Below are 22,001 nucleotides of genomic sequence, written 5' to 3' on the forward strand. Positions count from 1 at the left end.
AGGAGAGACTGAGTACAGAATGGAAAAAGGTGAGAACAATGGAAGTAAGGGGAGTGGGGGAGGAATGGGATGTATTTAGCGAATCAGTGATGGATTGCGCAAAAGATGCTTGTGGCATGAGAAGAGTGGGAGGTGGGTTGATTAGAAAGGGTAGTGAGTGGTGGGATGAAGAAGTAAGAGTATTAGTGAAAGAGAAGAGAGAGGCATTTGGACGATTTTTGCAGGGAAAAAATGAAATTGAGTGGGAGACGTATAAAAGAAAGAGACAGGAGGTCAAGAGAAAGGTGCAAGAGGTGAAAAAAAGGGCAAATGAGAGTTGGGGTGAGAGAGTATCATTAAATTTTAGGGAGAATAAAAAGATGTTCTGGAAGGAGGTAAATAAAGTGCGTAAGACAAGGGAACAAATGGGAACTTCAGTGAAGGGCGTAAATGGGGAGGTGATAACAAGTAGTGGTGATGTGAGAAGGAGATGGAGTGAGTATTTTGAAGGTTTGTTGAATGTGTGTGATGATAGAGTGGCAGATATAGGGTGTTTTGGTCGAGGTGGTGTGCAAAGTGCGAGGGTTAGGGAAAATGATTTGGTAAACAGAGAAGAGGTAGTAAAAGCTTTGCGGAAGATGAAAGCCGGCAAGGCAGCAGGTTTGGATGGTATTGCAGTGGAATTTATAAAAAAAGGGGGTGACTGTATTGTTGACTGGTTGGTAAGGTTATTTAATGTATGTATGACTCATGGTGAGGTGCCTGAGGATTGGCGGAATGCGTGCATAGTGCCATTGTACAAAGGCAAAGGGGATAAGAGTGAGTGCTCAAATTACAGAGGTATAAGTTTGTTGAGTATTCCTGGCAAATTATATGGGAGGGTATTGATTGAGAGGGTGAAGGCATGTACAGAGCATCAGATTGGGGAAGAGCAGTGTGGTTTCAGAAGTGGTAGAGGATGTGTGGATCAGGTGTTTGCTTTGAAGAATGTATGTGAGAAATACTTAGGAAAGCAAATGGATTTGTATGTAGCATTTATGGATCTGGAGAAGGCATATGATAGAGTTGATAGAGATGCTCTGTGGAAGGTATTAAGAATATATGGTGTGGGAGGCAAGTTGTTAGAAGCAGTGAAAAGTTTTTATCGAGGATGTAAGGCATGTGTACGTGTAGGAAGAGAGGAAAGTGATTGGTTCTCAGTGAATGTAGGTTTGCGGCAGGGGTGTGTGATGTCTCCATGGTTGTTTAATTTGTTTATGGATGGGGTTGTTAGGGAGGTGAATGCAAGAGTTTTGGAAAGAGGGGCAAGTATGAAGTCTGTTGGGGATGAGAGAGCTTGGGAAGTGAGTCAGTTGTTGTTCGCTGATGATACAGCGCTGGTGGCTGATTCATGTGAGAAACTGCAGAAGCTGGTGACTGAGTTTGGTAAAGTGTGTGAAAGAAGAAAGTTAAGAGTAAATGTGAATAAGAGCAAGGTTATTAGGTACAGTAGGGTTGAGGGTCAAGTCAATTGGGAGGTGAGTTTGAATGGAGAAAAACTGGAGGAAGTGAAGTGTTTTAGATATCTGGGAGTGGATCTGGCAGCGGATGGAACCATGGAAGCGGAAGTGGATCATAGGGTGGGGGAGGGGGCGAAAATTCTGGGGGCCTTGAAGAATGTGTGGAAGTCGAGAACATTATCTCGGAAAGCAAAAATGGGTATGTTTGAAGGAATAGTGGTTCCAACAATGTTGTATGGTTGCGAGGCGTGGACTATGGATAGAGTTGTGCGCAGGAGGATGGATGTGCTGGAAATGAGATGTTTGAGGACAATGTGTGGTGTGAGGTGGTTTGATCGAGTAAGTAACGTAAGGGTAAGAGAGATGTGTGGAAATAAAAAGAGCGTGGTTGAGAGAGCAGAAGAGGGTGTTTTGAAATGGTTTGGTCTCATGGAGAGAATGAGTGAGGAAAGATTGACCAAGAGGATATACGTGTCGGAGGTGGAGGGAACAAGGAGAAGAGGGAGACCAAATTGGAGGTGGAAAGATGGAGTGAAAAAGATTTTGTGTGATCGGGGCCTGAACATGCAGGAGGGTGAAAGGAGGGCAAGGAATAGAGTGAATTGGAGCGATGTGGTATACCGGTGTTGACGTGCTGTCAGTGGATTGAATCAAGGCATGTGAAGCGTCTGGGGTAAACCATGGAAAGCTGTGTAGGTATGTATATTTGCGTGTGTGGACGTATGTATATACATGTGTATGGGGGTGGGTTGGGCCATTTCTTTCGTCTGTTTCCTTGCGCTACCTCGCAAACGCGGGAGACAGCGGCAAAAAAAAAAAAAAAAAAAAAAAAAAATATATATATATATATATATATATATATATATATATATATATATATATATATATATATATATATATATATATTTATTTATTTATTTATTTAGATAAATATATATAGTTAAATGTATATATATATATATATATATATATATATATATATATATATATATATATATATATATATATATATATATATATATATATATATATGCCTTACACACCGAGGTAGACACAGACTCCACCACGGCCCTTGAACACTTGCCAGGTTAGATAACCAGATCATGATAATCTCACATCATCCGCTTGAGTCATCTATCATCATGCGACCGACCAGCTTCTCCCAGGGTCTCTTGTTCCACTCGTGCTACCGGACCATCAGACATGCAGTCAGCAGCCCCTGGTTCGTATCTCGGCGACCGTGTAGCCATTATCTGTGTGTATATTTAGATGGCTTAGTGTTACAACAGGTATCTGTGGAGGCCGGAGCTGTCACATGCCAGGAGGAAATAGTTGATACCAGGCGACGGGTCGTGGGGCTGCCGTCGCCACCCGCGCGATGACCAGCCACATCTCGTACCTCAACATGGTCTTGTTTCCACTGTTGGATGAATTTCTGGTCTGGAGAAACAATGAAGATTACATGTCCCACATCGCCATCTCAGACACACTACCTATGTGACATCGTAGTCGAGGTATAGACAAGCCTGGATCATACAACAACTGCAGATCGTCCGCCACCTTGATCAGGACTTTACCAAACATGATTTGAAGTGGACGAATATAGTGAAAAGAAATAAACAGTGAACTACTGATAGTAAAGAGAAGTGATCAAGAATGGCGTTACACCAACATATCTAGAAATGTATGGACCATAAAAGTGCTTCACGCATGCGCTATACATGAAACACACATGTACCCACATGTACTAAGTATTTACCGTACATGAACCAGTTAGAAAAGAAACACAAGAGTTCCTGACTAGAGCGAGCGCGGAGATCCTGTAACAAAAGGACGTTATTTGTTGACCTTGAACAAATAGCTTACGACGCAGAGAGACAGACCAGCCAGTCTGAAGAACTGGATGATACTGACTGTAAACTCCAGTTAAATGAAAGGAAAACGAGCAGCAAGGTCCTCTCACCAGGAGTAGCAGGTCTCTCCTTATACAAAGCTCATAACAAGAGCTTCCTGATCCATCGTCGCATGGACAAAGTAAGAGGCCATAGACACGCATCATCGTACGGAAAAGCGAAACTTTACCAACCATAGGAAAATGAGCGCATTACACCTAAAGCTGTATGGATCGTTGCTCATTGAGCCACAGTTCACCCTCGACAAACTCAAGAAACGTTCTTAAAAAAAGTAACAGATTAATTATGAAAATATATTGAAGATACGCGGAGACTGCATCAGTCGAGTCCACCGGTGGACCAGTGAAATGAGAAGTCCGGTTTCATGTCTGGTCATCATGGAGACAATGGAAGACACATACATACAAAGACACATACAAATAAACATCATAATATCAAGAAGAAATTACAAGATCAAAGAGTAACTACCTCCAGCAGCCACAAGCAAAGTACCTTCAACGATGGAAGGATGGATTCTGAGAATCTTCAACGATGGAATGATGGATTCTGAGAATCTTCAAAAAGAATAAATGATAATATTGACACTTCAGTGTTCTCTCTTTAATTAGACGACATATATGTGGTAGTATAGCATTTCACGACGGGCATATGTGTAAACACCATTCACATTCCACTGTGCCACACTACTGCCAACGACCGGGACCACTCACTGTCTGTCTGGACTGACATGCTAATGTAAGACATACACCAGAATCTGGTCACGAATAAAGCTAGAAAGTTTGGTACCGAACCTGTAAAGAAGTGATTCCCTGTTAGCAGGAGACGAAGGAAGATTATGAAATATCGAGAAAAACAAAATATGAATGCAGTAATATGCAAGCGCATGAGATCTTAAACTATTCGATGCAACATTTACAGATAATGGAAACATTGTAGACCTTCTACACCAAATAGGATGTTAAGATTTATTAAGAGAATCTTTTCATAGAAGAGTTTGGATGTGATATTGCCACTATCCTTACTTCAATCTAGTTAGACCACACCTCGAGTATGTAGTGCAGTTTTGGGCTCCCCACTTAAGCAAGAATATTCTTGAATTGGAAGTAGTGCAGCGAAGATCAACTAAATTGATTCCTTCTTTGCACATCAAACCATACGAGGAGAGACTGCGAGAATTAACTTATTATTCCTTAGCAAGAAGCGTCTCCGAGGCAAAATAACCGAATGTTTTGAAATACTTAAAGGATTCAACAACGTTTGTATAGAAGATTTCTTCACATTATCGCCAGCATTACCAAGGAGGGAAATTGGACTAGAGCTTACAGGTCAGCGAGTTAATCTGGACTGGACGAAATATTTCTTTACCAACGACATTATTGATGCGTGGAATAAGATCCCAGAATATGTTGTTCACGGCGACTATCATAATATCTTCACAATTAGGCTTGATCGTCACTAGTCACTCTCATTTAATCACTCATCATAACTTAATGGTATATCATGCTACCCTCTCAACCACTGATCTCTCCCAGGCCAGGCTGCAGCAACCTTGATTTACCCATGCCACCTACTTTGAGAGAGGAAGAATCATTTGATCATTCTTCAGCATTAGGATTAATATAGACATGGTAAGTCGAGAGACTGAAGCTCAAGACTATCCTTACTAGTGTCTATATGAAATAAAGTAGAGATCCATGTCGTCAATGATGGAATGCATGACATATTCTGGTTCATTATACCATGTGACTTTCCGATAAAAATCTTTCAGACACATTAGTCCTGCAAGGTATTTTTTTCTACCTGTTTCCCGTCCGGAGTATTGCGGGGTAGGGGGGGGAGGGTTTGGAGAGAGAACCTTTGCTTTGCTTTTCTCTTCTTCTACTGCTTTTAAGGGGACTGCATTTATTTTTTCTGATTAGTCTATACGTAGTGTTAAGACCAGACCACCCTGCTTTGACACTGGGTGTATCTGGTCTGTGTGTGTATGTTAATCTGTAACACTCTCTCTCTCTCTCTCTCTCTCTCTCTCTCTCTCTCTCTCTCTCTCTCTCTCTCTCTCTCTCTCTCTCTCTCTCTCTCTCTCTCTCTCTCTCATGCAGCAACTAAAGGTATCTCTCACGTGTTAGGTTGTAGCTGTTGTTTATGTTGTTGCCACCGTGGGAACGTGTTGGTGAGGGTAGGACCACTGAGGTGGCCCTCCTCACCCCTCTGTGACCCGGGCCAAAACCTCCTCCCTCTCTACCTTCACCTCGTCAAGACTCCATCTGTTTCCTCGTCTGTCCACACCTCCTGCTTCTCTGTGTTCTCTCCATTTGTTATGTCATCTTTCCCATTGCTTTTCATTCCCCCAAACTTCTTTCTTTCCCCTCTCCCTTCCTCTCCCACAGGTGAGCCTGTTTTCCTTTAGCAGATAATATCATCACAGACCATCAGGTCTTGTCATCTTTCCTTCCCATGCACTCCCGCCCGTCCCGTCCCGTCCCGTCCCACTCTTAAAAGTTGTGATTAGGTCATCCTCTTCCATGGCAATTAAATCTAAGGCCTCTGACCTTTCCCTTTAACTCAGCTATCGTAATTCTGCTGCCACCATTACTACCCTCCTCCGTCCTCCTACGTTTGTTCTGTGTGCGCATAAGTTCGTTGATCAAACTTGGGACATATTGTAGTTTTGTCCTTATGTTGGACGAGAATAGTGGTACATAGATACAACACCCGCCCTGGAACACAAGAATATTGATTACATGTTACATAGAAAGTTCAGGAGACGTGAACCCCACGAGTGAAGACCACTCTCTCCCTGCACTGTACAAATAGTTGAACACACACACACACACACACACACACACACACACACGCACACACACACACACACACACACACACACACACTGCAACGTAAGAAACAGAAGTCCATATAAGTCTCGACCAGGGGTATGGCCAGTGTTGAACAATGATGTCCTCAGCAACGGGTGACCTGCGCTGCTTTCCTCACAAACACCGCGGCTACAACAACTGCAACGAGTACAGCTACAACAACAACAACAACAACAACAGAAGTATAGACAATAATGCAGCAGACAGTGTTGGGAGTAGCTGGGTATTTGTTGACTTTCTTCTGGCTAAAGTGATGCCAACCCATGATGTGTGCGTGTGTGTGTGTGTGCGTGTGTGTGTGTGTGCGTGTGTGTGTGTGTGTGTGTGTGTGTGTGTGTGTGTGTGTGTGTGTGTGTGTGTGTGTGTGTGTGTGTGTTTGTGAAGTATCAAGTGCGTAGTGAGGGTGTATTGTACAGTGAGAGTATAGTGTGTGCTGTGGGTGTAGTGTGTTGTTAGGGTGTAGAGTGTGGTGAGAGTGTTGAGGTAAGGTGGTGATGGGGCGGGAGAGTGGAGGGAAAAGGGAGAGCCATCTGTGTACCGCCAGTGGAGCGGAGGGAGGGTGAAGGACATTCCATCTTTCTATTGTCAATGAATGAAGGAAGGAAGATGGTTTGTGCTCAGAGCAAGACGCACAGAATTTTTTGGAAAGACGTCAACCCGTGAGTGGAGGCGGGGAGGTGGTTTTTGGGGGTTGGGATGGGGGGATGGGGAGTAAACCATGGGGGAGAACAAGTTAGCCTGTGAGGGAATTACACGAGGAGGAGGAAGGGGGGGGGGGGGGTGACGTCCCTGGCAGGTACACACAAACCCTTGATAGGGACTGATGGGGGGGGGGGGGGACTCCTCTTCACATGTATTTACCCCTTGATAGTGACGATCACCACCACCATCCCCCCCCCCCCCCCACACCACCACCACCAGCAGCCAGGTTTGAAGGAAAAATCTTGGCTTCGATCAACAGAATCAAAGCCTCCCTCCCCTCCCCTCCCCGTCTCCCTCCCCTCCCCTCCCCCGGTCTCCCTCCCCTCCCCGTCTCCCTCCCCTCCCCTCCCCCAGTCTTCCTCACTCCACCATCTCCCGCCTTTTTTCTGTAGGTGGCAGAAGCTGCCTGGTGGACCTTGTGTGTCAGTGGATTGAGAAGAGAGAGAGAGAGAGAGAGATAACGGGAAGCTAGGAAAGTTCGTCCAGGGTCGATAAAACATGAAGAGTTCCCAGGAGGAGCCGGCAGCAGCAGCAGCAGCGGCGGGAGATGGACGAGAGAAATACGGGTTGAGAAAGTCAAGCGAAGGATCTTACCGGACGACGACGACAACATGGGTAATAACGCGGGAATCTGAGCGGGTGTGCGGCCATGGTCGAGGCTGGGGACGTCTTAAAGATACTGTGTGTGTGTGGGGGGGGGGGGGGGGTGAATCTATGGACACAGCTCGGCCTGTTTCACTACCTGGCTCAGGTTGAAAGCAATTACGTTTGTTTTTCACATTAAGGTACGAATCTTAAAGCTGAGTCACCCCCCAGCGTTGTTCCTTGCGCTGGATGTTGCTATTGTATTTCTTACGTTAGATGTTGCCTTCCAGCGGTGTTCCTTATGTCAGATGATACTCTTGAGCTGTGTTCCTTATGCTAGATGTTATTCTCGTGTGGTGTTCCTGATGTGTTACTCCGGTGATGTTCCTTACGGTGGCCCAGTGTGGACGGTGATCCTACCTTCCATTAGCGGCCTCACACCACCAGGATCAGCTCTCGTGTGTCATGAAACATGTGACGTCAGTTTGTCTCTGATGTTGCCGAGCTGAGCTGACGGCCAGCCAGTCATACAGGTCCATGACCTATCCAATAAATGCATCAGCTGATCATGACACCACCTATGGTACCTTTGTTTCATGACGAGGGTGAGTGCGTCTGCTCGAGTCTGGCACACGCTAAACTCTCCCACAGTCAGTCGTGGCACCACCCACAGTTGAGGTGAGACACTGTTGAAAACTTCTGCTCTGCTTCTGTGTGGCTGGATGGAAAACTACACAGGTCACTTAGGCAACTGTCCCAAACTCCTCGTGCACTGAAAAAATAGCCACATTCGAAAGAGCCTTTAACCTTCATACGGTCATTTGAGGATCTTGATCAATTCCTTCATGTAAAAGTCACTTAATTGTCGCCTGAGCACACCAGTTAACGATGGCCACGTTGTTATACTATCATTTTATCCTTTACATTTCTGGAGGTTGCCTACTACTTGGGTTCTCAACAATCCTCCCCACATCTCTGATTTTGCTGGAGAGTGTGTGTTACGGTGTGTGTGTGGTGAGCGTAGGTCTGTATGGTGAGGGTAGGTCTGTGTGGTGAGGGCTGGTCTGTGTGGTGAGGGGTAGGTCTGTGTATTGACGGCAGGTATGTGTGATGAGGGCAGGTCTGTGTAGTGAGGGCAGGTCTGTGTGGTGAGGGGTAGGTCTGTGTAGTGAGGGCAGTCTGTGTGGTGAGAGCAGGTCTGTGTGGTGGGGTAGGTCTGTGTGGTGAGGGCAGGCCTGTGTAGTGAGGGCAGGTCTTTATGGTGAGGGCAGGTGTTTATGGTGAGGGCAGGTCTGTTTGATGAGGGCAGGTCTGTGTGATGACGGCAGGTCTGTGTGGTGAGGGTACGTCTGTGTGGTGAGGGCAGGTCTGTGTGGTGAGGGCAGGTCTGTGTGATGAGAGCAGGTCTGTGTGGTGAACGCAAGTCTGTGTGATGAGGGCAGGTCTTTGTGGTGAGGGCAGGTCTGTGTGGTGAGGGCAGGTCTGTGTGATGAGGGTAGGTCTGTGTGGTGAGGGTAGGTCTTTGTGGTGAGGGTAGGTCTGTGTGGTGAGGGGTAGGTCTGTGTAGTGAGGGCAGGTCTGTGTGGTGAGAGCAGGTCTGTGTGGTGGGGGTAGGTCTGTGTGGTGAGAGCAGGTCTGTGTGGTGAGGGCAGGTCTGTGTGATGAGGGCAGGTCTGTGTGGTGAGGGTAGGTCTGTGTGGTGAGAGCAGGTCTGTGTGGTGAGGGCAGGTCTGTGTGATGAGAGCAGGTCTGTGTGGTGAGAGCAGGTCTGTGTGGTGAGGGCAGGTCTGTTTGGTGAAAGCAGGTCTGTGTGGTGAGGGCAGGTCTGTGTGGTGAGGGTAGGTCTTTGTGGTGAGAGCAGGTCTATGTGGTGAGGGCAGGTCTGTGTGATGAGAGCAGGTCTGTGTGGTGAGAGCAGGTCTGTGTGGTGAGGGCAGGTCTGTTTGGTGAAAGCAGGTCTGTGTGATGAGGGCAGGTCTGTGTGGTGAGGGCAGGTCTGTGTGGTGAGGGCAGGTGTGTGTGGTGGGGGTAGGTCTGTGTGGTGAGGGCAGGTCTGTGTGATGAGGGCAGGTCTGTGTGGTGAGGGCAGGTCTGTGTGGTGAGGGCAGGTCTGCTTGGTGAAAGCAGGTCTGTGTGGTGAGAGCAGGTCTGTGTGGTGAAAGCAGGTCTGTGTGGTGAGGGCAGGTCTGTGTGATGAGGGCAGGTCTGTATGGTGAGGGCAGGTCTGTGTGGTGAGGGCAGGTCTGTGTGGTGAAAGCAGGTCTGTATGGTGAGGGCAGGTCTGTGTGATGAGGGCAGGTCTGTATGGTGAGAGCAGGTCTGTGTGGTGAGGGCAGGTCTGTGTGGTGAGGGCAGGTCTGTGTGATGAGGGCAGGTCTGTATGGTGAGGGCAGGTCTGTGTGGTGAGGGCAGGTCTGTGTGGTGAAAGCAGGTTTGTAGGGTGAAGGCAGGTCTGTGTGATGAGAACAGGTCTGTGTGGTGAGGGCAGGTCTTTGTGATGAGAGCAGGTCTGTGTGGTGAGAGCAGGTCTGTGTGGTGAGGGCAGGTCTGTATGGTGAGAGCAGGTCTGTGTGGTGAGGGTAGGTCTGTGTGGTGAGGGCAGGTCTGTATGGTGAGAGCAGGTCTGTGTGGTGAAAGCAGGTCTGTATGGTGAGGGCAGGTCTGTGTGGTGAGGGCAGGTCTGGTGGTGAAAGCAGGTCTGTGTGGTGAGGGCAGGTCTGTGTGATGAGAGCAAGTCTATGTGGTGAAAGCAGGTCTGTATGGTGAGGGCAGGTCTGTGTGATGAGGGCAGGTCTGTGTGGTGAGGGCAGGTCTGTGTGATGAGAGCAGGTCTGTGTGGTGAGGGCAGGTCTGTGTGGTGAGGGCAGGTCTGTGTGGTGAAAGCAGGTCTGTGTGGTGAGGGCAGGTCTGTGTGGTGAAAGCAGGTCTGTGTGATGAGGGCAGGTCTGTGTGGTGAGGGCAGGTCTGTGTGGTGAAGCCACTCTACCTACGTCAGTTATTCAGTTACTGCTGTGGCAGAACTTGTCGTCTTCCTACATATCTTTTCATTAACCTTGGTTACCGACCCGCCTTCTCTCTCTACAGTACGCCAGCATGAGTGAGTCGTCGTCCACGCCCACTACGCCCGCAGGAGAGCCTTCGGACGCCCACGAAGCGACGGCGCCCTCCCTCACCTCCACCACCAGTACCACTACCACCTCTGCCACCGCAGACCAGACGCCAACCAAGGTGAAACCACACCTCAGTTATTCTAAATATTCTTTTCCTAGTGTCGCTTGGCACAGACAGGTTGTTTAGCACTGACAGGTAGTTTAGCACAGACAGGTAGTTTGTCTTTAATGATTATTGTTTGTTTCGTCTGCAGTAGAGGGTGTTGTTCCATGTGTGGTTACTGTGGAACAGAGATGATATTATTTTGCCATATTCCTCCTGTGGCTCTGTGCTGTTCCTTCCCTCTAGCTTCTCTGATCTTCCAGAATTTGAACTTGAATTCGTTGATCTGCTCTGGATTTTGTTTCTTTACCGTACGTTTGAGAGTATGAATATAATTGATGGATTTAAGTACAATTCTCTCTCTCTCTCTCTCTCTCTCTCTCTCTCTCTCTCTCTCTCTCTCTCTCTCTCTCTCTCTCTCTCTCTCGTATCTGCCTGTGTCTGTCTCATCCTGCTTGTTGGTCAGTCTCTCTATTTCTGTATCTTTTTTATATATGTTTATTCTTCTGTCCGTTAAACAAGCAAAATATGTCTACTTATACTTTTGTGATTATGTATATATATGTACATGTGTGTGTGTGTATGTGTGTATGTGTGTGAACGCTGCTCACCCACTCCTCCTGGGCAATATATTTACAAGTTAATTGACTATTACCTCATTTATTTTCTCAAATTATAAGATATATTTTTCTTTAGTTCACTTATTCTATATAAGTTTGATGACTATATGAGTGGGGTGTGAGCAACCTAACCCCATGTCATTGAGGGAAATACTCATGAACTGTCAACCTCCTCGCGAAAATTTCTGACCAGTAAATGAATTATGGTCTGAGGGCTACAGCCATGGTGGACCCTACCAGTTATAGTAATGGCTATAGTTATCACAGAGGGTCATATAACACGTCCAACCCGTCAGTAGATGACCTTTGTCAAGACGTCCAACATACCAGCAGGTAACCTACCAGGATTTTATTAAGGTCATAAGGATAACACAATATGTTTGAAATATGAGGAGCTTTTGTTATACAGATCTGTTTGTTCTTTAAATACAACACTCAGTTTTACCATATCCTCGTTGTTACCATCATCGTTACATCTTCCACGGGTACACCAGCTGTCCAGCACGCCATGGTTACTCTTCATAAATATAAAAACATAAAAGAATTTTCAATGGAATAATAGTTAAGACCATGTTAAGGACACTACACCTGCCACGGTGCTCTGTTGTCCTTGTTCCATCCTCGGTGTCATGCGGCGAGGAGGTACCTTCCCTCCCTGGCTGGTGTGTGTTGATGATCGGCCTTTATCCTGACGGGGCAGCCGCTACCTACCCACACTTACACCCAATACCTACTTCCTCCACACACCCCTCAGGTCCCACCCCTCCTACACACCCTCAGGTTCTGTACTATGCTGAAGGAAGCTGTAGATTAGGATGACTTCCTTAACCACCTGAATGTTTCTTTATCATTTTTTCTTTACTGAAGACTTCGTTATCTTGAAGTTCTTCTGAGAATTTTGGCATAAATGAGAAGCTGTCAAAGCAGTTTTTAAATCTAGAGTTTTATAGATTCTTGTTCCTCAGAACCCAAAGAAAAATGATCTTTTCCATAATTCTCAAATAATTAGTAATTTTTCTCTGTGAAGAGCTGGAATGCCACTACCTCACGGATTCAAGAACAAAGAAAAAGAATCCAAATGTTTACAAACCAGTTACTTTATCTCCCTCACTCAGCTGACGGAGAGCAACACGGCGGCGCCTGAGAACGCCCAGGATGACCTGAGCTGCCCCGACGTCGGCCACACGGACACTCAAACTGACAGCCACACGGACGGTCATACGGACATCCACACGGACAGTCACACGGACATCCACATAGACGACCACATGGAGAGCCAGACGACAGACACCAGCAACAGCAGCGCCGAGGTCCTGCAAGGTTACGTTATGGTCCCCATCCTGACCCCGTACTACCATCCTTCAGGTAAGTGCTGGTGTGGATGATTGGAGGCGCGGGGGGGGGGGGGGGGGGGGGGGGTGGCTGCCTCAAGTGTAGAAGATGAGTGGTCGTCCCAGGTGAAGTGGGAAATAGCCCATATATATATATATATATATATATATATATATATATATATATATATATATATATATATATATATATATATATTTATTTTGCTTTGTCGCTGTCTCCCGCGTTTGCGAGGTAGCGCAAGGAAACAGACGAAAGAAATGGCCCAACCCACCCCCATACACATGTATATACATACACGTCCACACACGCAAATTACATACCTATACATCTCAATGTACACATATATATACACACACAGACACATACATATATACCCATGCACACAGTTCACACTGTCTGCCTTTATTCATTCCCATCGCCACTCCGTCACACATGAAATAACAACCCCCTCCCCCCTCATGTGTGCGAGGTAGCGCTAGGAAAAGACAACAAAGGCCACATTCGTTCACACTCAGTCTCTAGCTGTCATGTAATAATGCACCGAAACCACAGCTCCCTTTCCACATCCAGGCCCCACAGAACTTTCCATGGTTTACCCCAGACGCTTCACATGCCCTTGTTCAATCCACTGACAGCACGTCGACTCAGGTATACCACATCGTTCCAATTCACTCTATTCCTTGCAAGCCTTTCACCCTCCTGCATGTTCAGGTCCCCATCACTCAAAATCTTTTTCACTCCATCCTTCCATCTCCAATTTGGTCTCCCACTTCTCCTCGTTCCCTCCACCTCTGACACATATATTCTCTTGGTCAGTCTTTCCTCACTCATTCTCTCCATGTGACCAAACCATTTCAAAACACCCTCTTCTGCTCTCTCAACCACACTCTTTTTATTACCACACATCTCTCTTACCCTTACATTACTTACTCGATCAAACCACCTCACACCACATATTGTCCTCAAACATCTCATTTCCAGCACATCCACCCTCCTGCGCACAACTCTATCCATAGCCCACGCCTCGCAACCATATAACATTGTTGGAACCACTATTCCTTCAAACATACCCATTTTTGCTTTCCGAGATAATGCTTTCGACTTCCACACATTCTTCAACGCTCCCAGAATTTTCGCCCCCTCCTCCACCCTATGATTCATTTCACCTTCCATGGTTCCATACGCTGCCAAATCCACTCCCAGATATCTAATACACTTCCCTTCCTCCAGTTTTTCTCCTTTCAAACTTACTTCCCAAATGACTTGACCCTCAACCCTTCTGTACTTAATAACCTTGCTCTTATTCACATTTACTCTCAACGTTCTTCTTTCACACACTTTTCCAAACTCAGTGACCAGCTTCTGCAGTTTCTCACCCGAATCAGCCACCAGCGCTGTATCATCAGCGAACAACAACTAACTCACTTCCCAAGCCCTCTCATCCACAACAGACTGCATACTTGCCCTTCTCTCCAAAACTTTTGCATTCACCTCCCTAACAACCCCATCCGTAAACAAACAACCATGGAGACATCACGCACCCTTGCCGCAAACCGACATTCACTGAGAACCAATCACTTTCCTCTCTTCCTACTCGTACACATGCCTTACATCCTCGATAAGAACTTTTCACTGCTTCTGGCAACTTGCCTCCCACACCATATATTCTTAATACCTTCCAAAGAGCATCTGTATCAACTTTTTCGTATGCATTCTCCAGATCCGCAAATGCTACATACAAATCCATTTGATTTTCTAAGTATTTCTCACATACATTCTTCAAAGCAAACACCTGATCCACACCTCCTCTACCACTTCTGAAACCACACTGCTCTTCCCGAATCTGATGCTTTGTACATGCCTTCACCCTCTCAATCAATACCCTCCCATATAATTTACCAGGAATACTCAACAAACTTATACCTCTGAAATTTGAACACTCACCTTTATCCCCTTTGCCTTTGTACAATGGCACTATGAATGCATTCCGCCAACCCTCGGGCACATCACCATGAGCCATACATACATTAAATATCCTTACCAACCAGTCAACAACACTGTCACCCCCTTTGTTAATAAGTTCCACTGCAAAACCATTCAAATCCGCCGCCTTGCCGGCTTTCATCTTCCGCAAAGCTTTCACTACCTCTTCTCTGTTTACCAAATCATTCTCCCTAACCCTCTCACTTCGCACAACACCTCGACCAAAACACCCTATATCTGCCACTCTATCATCGAACACATTCAACAAACCTTCAAAGTACTCCCTCCATCTTCTCACATCACCACTACTTGTTATTACCTCCCCATTAGCCCCCTTCACCGGTGTTCCCATTTGTTCTCTTGTATTACCCACTTTATATACCTCCTTCCAAAACATCTTTTTATTCTCCCTAGAATTTAATGATACTCTCTCAACCGAACTCTCATTTGCCCTCATTTTCACCTCTTGCACCTTTCTCTTCACCTCCTGCCTCTTTGTTTTATAATCTCCAAGTCATTTGCCCTATTTCCCTGCAAAACTCGTCCAAATGCCTCTCTCTTCTCTTTCACTAATAATCTTACTTCTTCATCCCACCACTCACTGCCCTTTCTAATCTGCCCACATCCCACGCTCCTCATGCCACAAGCATCTTTTGCGCAAGCCATCACTGCTTCCATAAATACATCCCATTCCTCCCCCACTCCCCCTATGTCCTTTGCTCTCACCTTTTTCCATTCTGCACCCAGTCTCTCCTGGTACTTCTTCACACAAGTCTCCTTTCCAATCTCACTTACTCTCACCACTCTCTTCACCCGAACATTCTCTCTTCTTTTCTGAAAACCATTACAAATCTTCACCTTCGCCTCCACAAGATAATGATCAGACATCCCTCCAGTTGCACCTCTCAGCACATTAACATCCAAAAGTCTCTCTTTCACGCGCCTATCAATTAACATGTAATCCAATAACGCTCTGTGGCCCTCTCTCTTACTTGCATACGTATATCTCTCTTTTTAAACCAAGTATTCCCAATCACCAATCCTTTTTCAGCACACAATGTACAAGCTCTTCACCATTTCCATTTACAACACTGAACACCCCATGTACACCAATTTTTCCTTCAACTGCCACATTACTCACCTTTGCATTCAAATCACCCATCACTGTAACCCGGTTTCGTGCATCAAAACTGCTAACACACTCACTCAGCTGTTCCCAAAACCCTTGCCTCTCATGATCTTTCTTCTCATGCTTAGGTGAATATGCACCAATAATCACCCATCTCTCTCCATCCACTTTCAGTTTTTACGCATATCAATCTAGAGTTTACTTTCTTACACTCTATCACATACTACCATAACTTCTGTTTCAGAAGTAGTGCTACTCCTTCCTTTGCTCTTGTCCTCTCACTAACCCCTGACTTTACTCCAAAAACATTCCCAAACCACTCTTCCCCTTAACCCTTGAGCTTCGTTTCACTCAGAGCCAAAACATTCAGGTTCCTTTCCTCAAACATACTACCTATCTCTCCTTTTTTTCTCTTCTTGGATACATCCACACACATTTAGACACCCCAATCTGAGCGTTCTAGGAGGATGAGCACTCCCCGCGTGACTTCTTGTGTTTCCCCTTTTAGAAAGTTGAAATACAAGGACGGGAGGGTTTCTAGCCCCCCCCCCCCCCCGCTCCCGTCCCCTTCCTATCCCCAGGGATAATATATCTTTCTCCCTATCCCCAGGGATGATATATATATATATATATATATATATATATATATATATATATATATATATATATATATATATATATGTATATTTCCCATTTTAGAAAGATAAAAAAGTACAAGGAGGGGAGGATTTCTGGCCCCACGCTCCCGTCCCCTCTAGTCGCTTTCTACGACACGCGAGGAATGCGTGGGAAGTATTCTTTCACCCCTATCCCCAGGGATAATATATATATATATATATATATATATATATATATATATATATATATATATATATATATATATTTTTTTTTTTTTTTTTTTTCATACTATTTGCCATCTCCCGCGATAGCGAGGTAGCGTTAAGAACAGAGGACTGGGCCTTTGAGGGAATATCCTCACCTGGCCCCCTTCTCTGTTCCTTCTTTGGAAAAATTAAAAAAAAAAAAAAAACGAGAGGGGAGGATTTCCAGCCCCCCGCTCCCTCCCCTTTTAGTCGCCTTCTACGACACGCAGGGAATACGTGGGAAGTATTCTTTCTCCCCTATTCCCAGGGATATATATATATATATATATATATATATATATATATATATATATATATATATATATATATATATACACATACACACACATACACACACATACGCACATATACACACACACACGCACATATACACACACACACATACATATATATACATATGAAAAATGTAAGAAACAATTTAGAAAACTGAAACTTCTAGCTTGAAATGAAATGAAAAAAATGAATGTCACATAATGGTTCAACCTCTGGCTATGGAAAAAGGAAATGTTTAATTTATTTACACAAACGTCAATAGTAGTTCTCATCAATTTAACCACTGTATCAATAAGCTTCAATGTCTAAGCTACATTTTTTCCAATTTCACTATTTTCTTGTCAAAGTACCATGTATGAAAACTATCACTCCAGTAACACAACTATAAACATTTACTTCCCCTTTAAAAAAAGTTCTGGGGAAGTCTGTCTCGATACACTGCGGGACACTCTACCACCTGGCAAGGTTTGTGTTGCAATGGTTCTTGATTCACACACGTAGTAGCATCACTGGTGGGCCAAGGTAGTTCCGTTGGCGAAGAGGAGTCCTTTTGGCAAAGGAATCACACGCCTTCATAGCACTGGCTTTTAAGTGAGCCTCCTTTAGCTCACCATTATATGATAACCGAAATCCGAGACGATTGTAGAAGTTTATGAAAGACTGCACTAACTCCTCTTACACCGTTAAACACTATGTATGTTACAGTCTAAATCAGATTGTGTCACTGTATCACAAGAACACTATATCAGAAAAAACGTCATCCACCGATGTCCGACCGGCTTCCATGCTTCCACGCCTGGTTGTTTAATTTGTTTATGGATGGGGTTGTTAGGGAGGTGAATGCAAGAGTTTTTGGAAAGAGGGGCAAGTATGAAGTCTGTTGGGGATGAGAGAGCTTGGGAAGTGAGTCAGTTGTTGTTCGCTGATGATACAGCGCTGGTGGCTGATTCATGTGAGAAACTGCAGAAGCTGGTGACTGAGTTTGGTAAAGTGTGTGAAAGAAGAAAGTTAAGAGTAAATGTGAATAAGAGCAAGGTTATTAGGTACAGTAGGGTTGAGGGTCAAGTCAATTGGGAGGTGAGTTTGAATGGAGAAAAACTGGAGGAAGTAAAGTGTTTTAGATATCTGGGAGTGGATCTGGCAGCGGATGGAACCATGGAAGCGGAAGTGGATCATAGGATGGGGGAGGGGGCGAAAATTCTGGGAGCCTTGAAGAATGTGTGGAAGTCGAGAACATTATCTCGGAAAGCAAAAATGGGTATGTTTGAAGGAATAGTGGTTCCAACAATGATGTATGGTTGCGAGGCGTAGGCTATGGATAGAGTGGTGCGCAGGAGGATGGATGTGCTGGAAATGAGATGTTTGAGGACGATGTGTGATGTGAGGTGGTTTGATCGAGTAAGTAACGTAAGGGTAAGAGAGATGTGTGGAAATAAAAAGAGCGTGGTTGAGAGAGCAGAAGAGGGTGTTTTGAAATGGTTTGGGCACATGGAGAGAATGAGTGAGGAAAGATTGACCAAGAGGATATATGTGTCGGAGGTGGAGGGAACGAGGAGAAGAGGGAGACCAAATTGGAGGTGGAAAGATGGAGTGAAAAAGATTTTGAGTGATCGGGGCCTGAACATGCAGGAGGGTGAAAGGAGGGCAAGGAATAGAGTGAATTGGAGCGATGTGGTATACCGGGGTTGACGTGCTGTCAGTGGATTGAATCAGGGCATGTGAAGCGTCTGGGGTAAACCATGGAAAGCTGTGTAGGTATGTATATTTGCGTGTGTGGACGTATGTATATACATGTGTATGGGGGTGGGTTGGGCCATTTCTTTCGTCTGTTTCCTTGCGCTACCTCGCAAACGCTGGAGACAGCGACAAAGAAAAAAAATAAAATGTATGTATATTATCTATTCTGTTTATTATGCTTAATCGCCGTCTGCCGTGTCAGCGAGGTAGCGCAGGGAAACAAACGAGGAGTGGCCCAACCCCCCACATACATATGTTTATACATAAACGCCCATACACGCACATATACATACATATACATTTCAACGTATGCATTCACATACATACACAGACATATACATGTGTACACATGTACATATTCATATTTGCTGCCTTCATTCATTTCCACCCTGCCACACATGAAATAGCATCCCACCCCCTTCAGCAGTGTGGTTTCAGAAGCGGGTGTGGATCAGGTGTTTGCTTTGAAAACTGTGTATGAGAAATACTTTGGAAAACAGATGGATTTGTACGTAGCATTTATGGATCTGGAGAAGGCATATGATAGAGTGGGTAGAGTTTTAAAAGTATATGGTGTGGGAGGTAAGTTGCTAGAAGCATTGAAAGGTTTTTACCAAGGATGTAAGGCATGTGTACGAGTAGGAAGAGAGGAATGTGATTAGTTCCCAGTGAATGTCGTTTTGCAGCAGGGATGCGTGATGTATCCATGGTTGTTTAATTTGTTTATGGATGGGGTGGTTAGGTAGGTAAAGGCACGAGTTTTGAAGAGATGGGCTAGTATGCAGTCTGTTGTGGATGAGAGGGCATTGGAAGTGAGTCAGTTGTTGTTCGCTGATGATACAGTGCTGGTGGCTGATTCGGGTGGGAACTGCAGAAGGTGGTGACTGAGTTTGGTGAAGTGTGTGAAAGGGGAGAATTGAGTGTGAATGTGAACAGGAGCTAGGTTGTTGGGTTTAGTTGGGTTAAGGGACAAGTTGGTTGGGAGATGAGTTTGAGTGGAGAGAAACTGGAGGAAGTGAAGTGTTTTGGATGTTTTGGAGTGGACTTACCGGCGGATGGAACCATGGAAGCGGAAGTGAGTTGCAGGATGTAGGAGGGGGCGAAGGTTCTGGGAGCGTTGAAGAATGTGTGGAAGGCGAGAGCATAACGTTATCTCGGAGAGCAAAAATGGGTATGTTTGAAGGAATAGCTGCTCCAAAAATGTTATATGGTTGCGAGGCGTGGGCTATAGATAGGGTTGTGCGGAGGAGGGTGGATGTGTTGGAGGTGTGTTTAACGACAATATGTGGTGTGAGGTGGTTTGATCGAGGGGTTGGTGAAGGGGTGGGAGCGATGTGTGGTAGTGAGGGGAGTGTGGTTGAGAGAGCAGATGATGGTGTGTTGAAATGGTTTGGACACATGGAGAGAATGAGTGAGGAAAGCGCCAGAAACAGACAAATAAGGCCACATTCGTTCACACTCAGTCTCTAGCAGTCATGTGCAATAAGATTAAAGACTTCCATCATTACCTCTTGCGTGTATTTAGGTCCCCTAACAACCTCATCTAGAGGATGGCAGGATGTCACACGCTCGTGGAAGGAACATAAGAGTGTCGCTAAATGCTATATGTCATTGTCATATAGATTTAGGACGGACCTGCACCGTCCAGCTCACGATTGTCCACGACACAAGTGTCATGATTAAATGTTCAACACCCCTGCACTGCTGTCGGCGGTGGTGGAGGGGGAGGCGGCTGGAGGTGGGAGGGAATTTAATAAGGTAAGGGAGAAGTTGGGTGGGGGAGGGGCAGGCAAGGATATGAGAGTGAGCGTATATCTTTTTCATTCAGCCGACACAGTGTGTGTGTGTGTGTGTGTGTGTGTGTGTGTGTGTGTGTGTGTGTGTGTGTGTAGGGAGTGGATGAGGGTTGGCAAAGTCGTAGAGAACGTAAGAAATTTTCTGATTTGATCTGATTTAGTGGCTGAGGGCGGCGACGTCTGGCAGGAGGCGAACACGATCATACCCATTGTGAGGTCTGACAGGATGAACACAGCGAACTGTTTGACCTGTGTCTGTTGACCTGTGTTTATCGTGGCTTCAGAGGCAGCCTCCCGTCAGGGACGAGTTGTTCGCTCAAGACACTTCCCTTATCGATGTTTTCCTCCTGACATTTCGTAAAATTCGATACTGACTTATAACTTGTAAATAACTATGAGGAACAGCCTCCACACACCAGGACTGCGTGGATGATAATGATGATGATGATGAGAGATTTAGAGAAAGTGTCGTGTTATTTACATGTCGAGACAAAAGATCTCTTGTAACAAGAAGAAAAACTTAACCATGAAACTATTATATTAAACCATGTATGTCCCCTCCCCAATTGCCCCCTTGAGACAGTGAAACAGTTAACTTGAAGCCGGACTTAAGTACGACCCTTGAGCACGACGGCACAACTCTTGAGCACAAGGCTACGACCCTTAAGCATGATGGCACGACCGTCGGATACACTAGTTTAACATCTGACCTGATCCTTGAGAGCCAGGTCAAGCAACACCATCCCAAATAACCACCCATGAGTCCTGCTTGTGTTCGAGAGTCTGACAACCTCAACACTACTGAATTTGGCAGGTAACACCCCTGCACCAGTCTACCGTCTCCTGCTGCTGCACAAATTAGTTCTCTCCTGAATTAATGGCAAAAATAAGGAATCAGTATTGAACAGCAGTGGGTGGCGAGTGTTGCAGTATGTGGCAGGGGTTCCCTCTGCCGGGTCAAGACGCTGACGGATCCTCGATCAGTGTTATGGGAGACTTGTATCAACACAAAGGAGCAGTAATTAGGTCTGTCAGCACTACGTCAAGTAGATATGAAGGTTATATTGTATCATACAAACAAACACTTTCATGTCATAATTAATGGTTACTTATTTTAAAAGCAATTGTTCAGCGACAACAGGAGATCAGATTAAAGAAAACGAAATGTATGTATGTTTGAGCTCAGCAGCTGCCAAGTGAAATAAAATCTCCTACTTAAATGTGAACAGCAAGAGATTGATGGAGAGCTGAAGATTAATGTCTAATTTTACGATGCGAATATGACTTTCAAGGTTGGCAGAGTGCCTTCTGGGAGACCACATGGTGGCTGCTGCTGTGCAGCGATCACGATCCATCTCCTGAACATAACACCTGAGCTTCTGCTGCTCTGCTCACACATTCTTCTCTCGTCTGGTGTACAACCTGAGTGCATGATGTGTGGGGCCGGAGTTCAGGCTGTGTG

The 22,001-nt window shown here is 45.5% G+C and overlaps 1 protein-coding gene across 2 annotated transcripts in view; it reads left to right on the forward strand.

Annotated features, from left to right (window-relative positions):
- Positions 1 to 22,001, forward strand: part of LOC139750155 (uncharacterized) — a 404,835-nt gene that overhangs the window by 354,023 nt on the left and 28,811 nt on the right. For both annotated transcript variants that reach the window (XM_071664491.1, XM_071664489.1), the window contains exons 7-8: positions 10,636 to 10,779; positions 12,500 to 12,749. In XM_071664491.1, the coding sequence (XP_071520592.1) occupies positions 10,636 to 10,779; positions 12,500 to 12,749 (394 nt within the window). The remainder of the gene's footprint in view (positions 1 to 10,635; positions 10,780 to 12,499; positions 12,750 to 22,001) is intronic.

Source organism: Panulirus ornatus, chromosome 9 (assembly GCF_036320965.1).
Source record: "Panulirus ornatus isolate Po-2019 chromosome 9, ASM3632096v1, whole genome shotgun sequence".
Classification (NCBI taxonomy): Eukaryota; Metazoa; Arthropoda; class Malacostraca; order Decapoda; family Palinuridae; genus Panulirus; species Panulirus ornatus.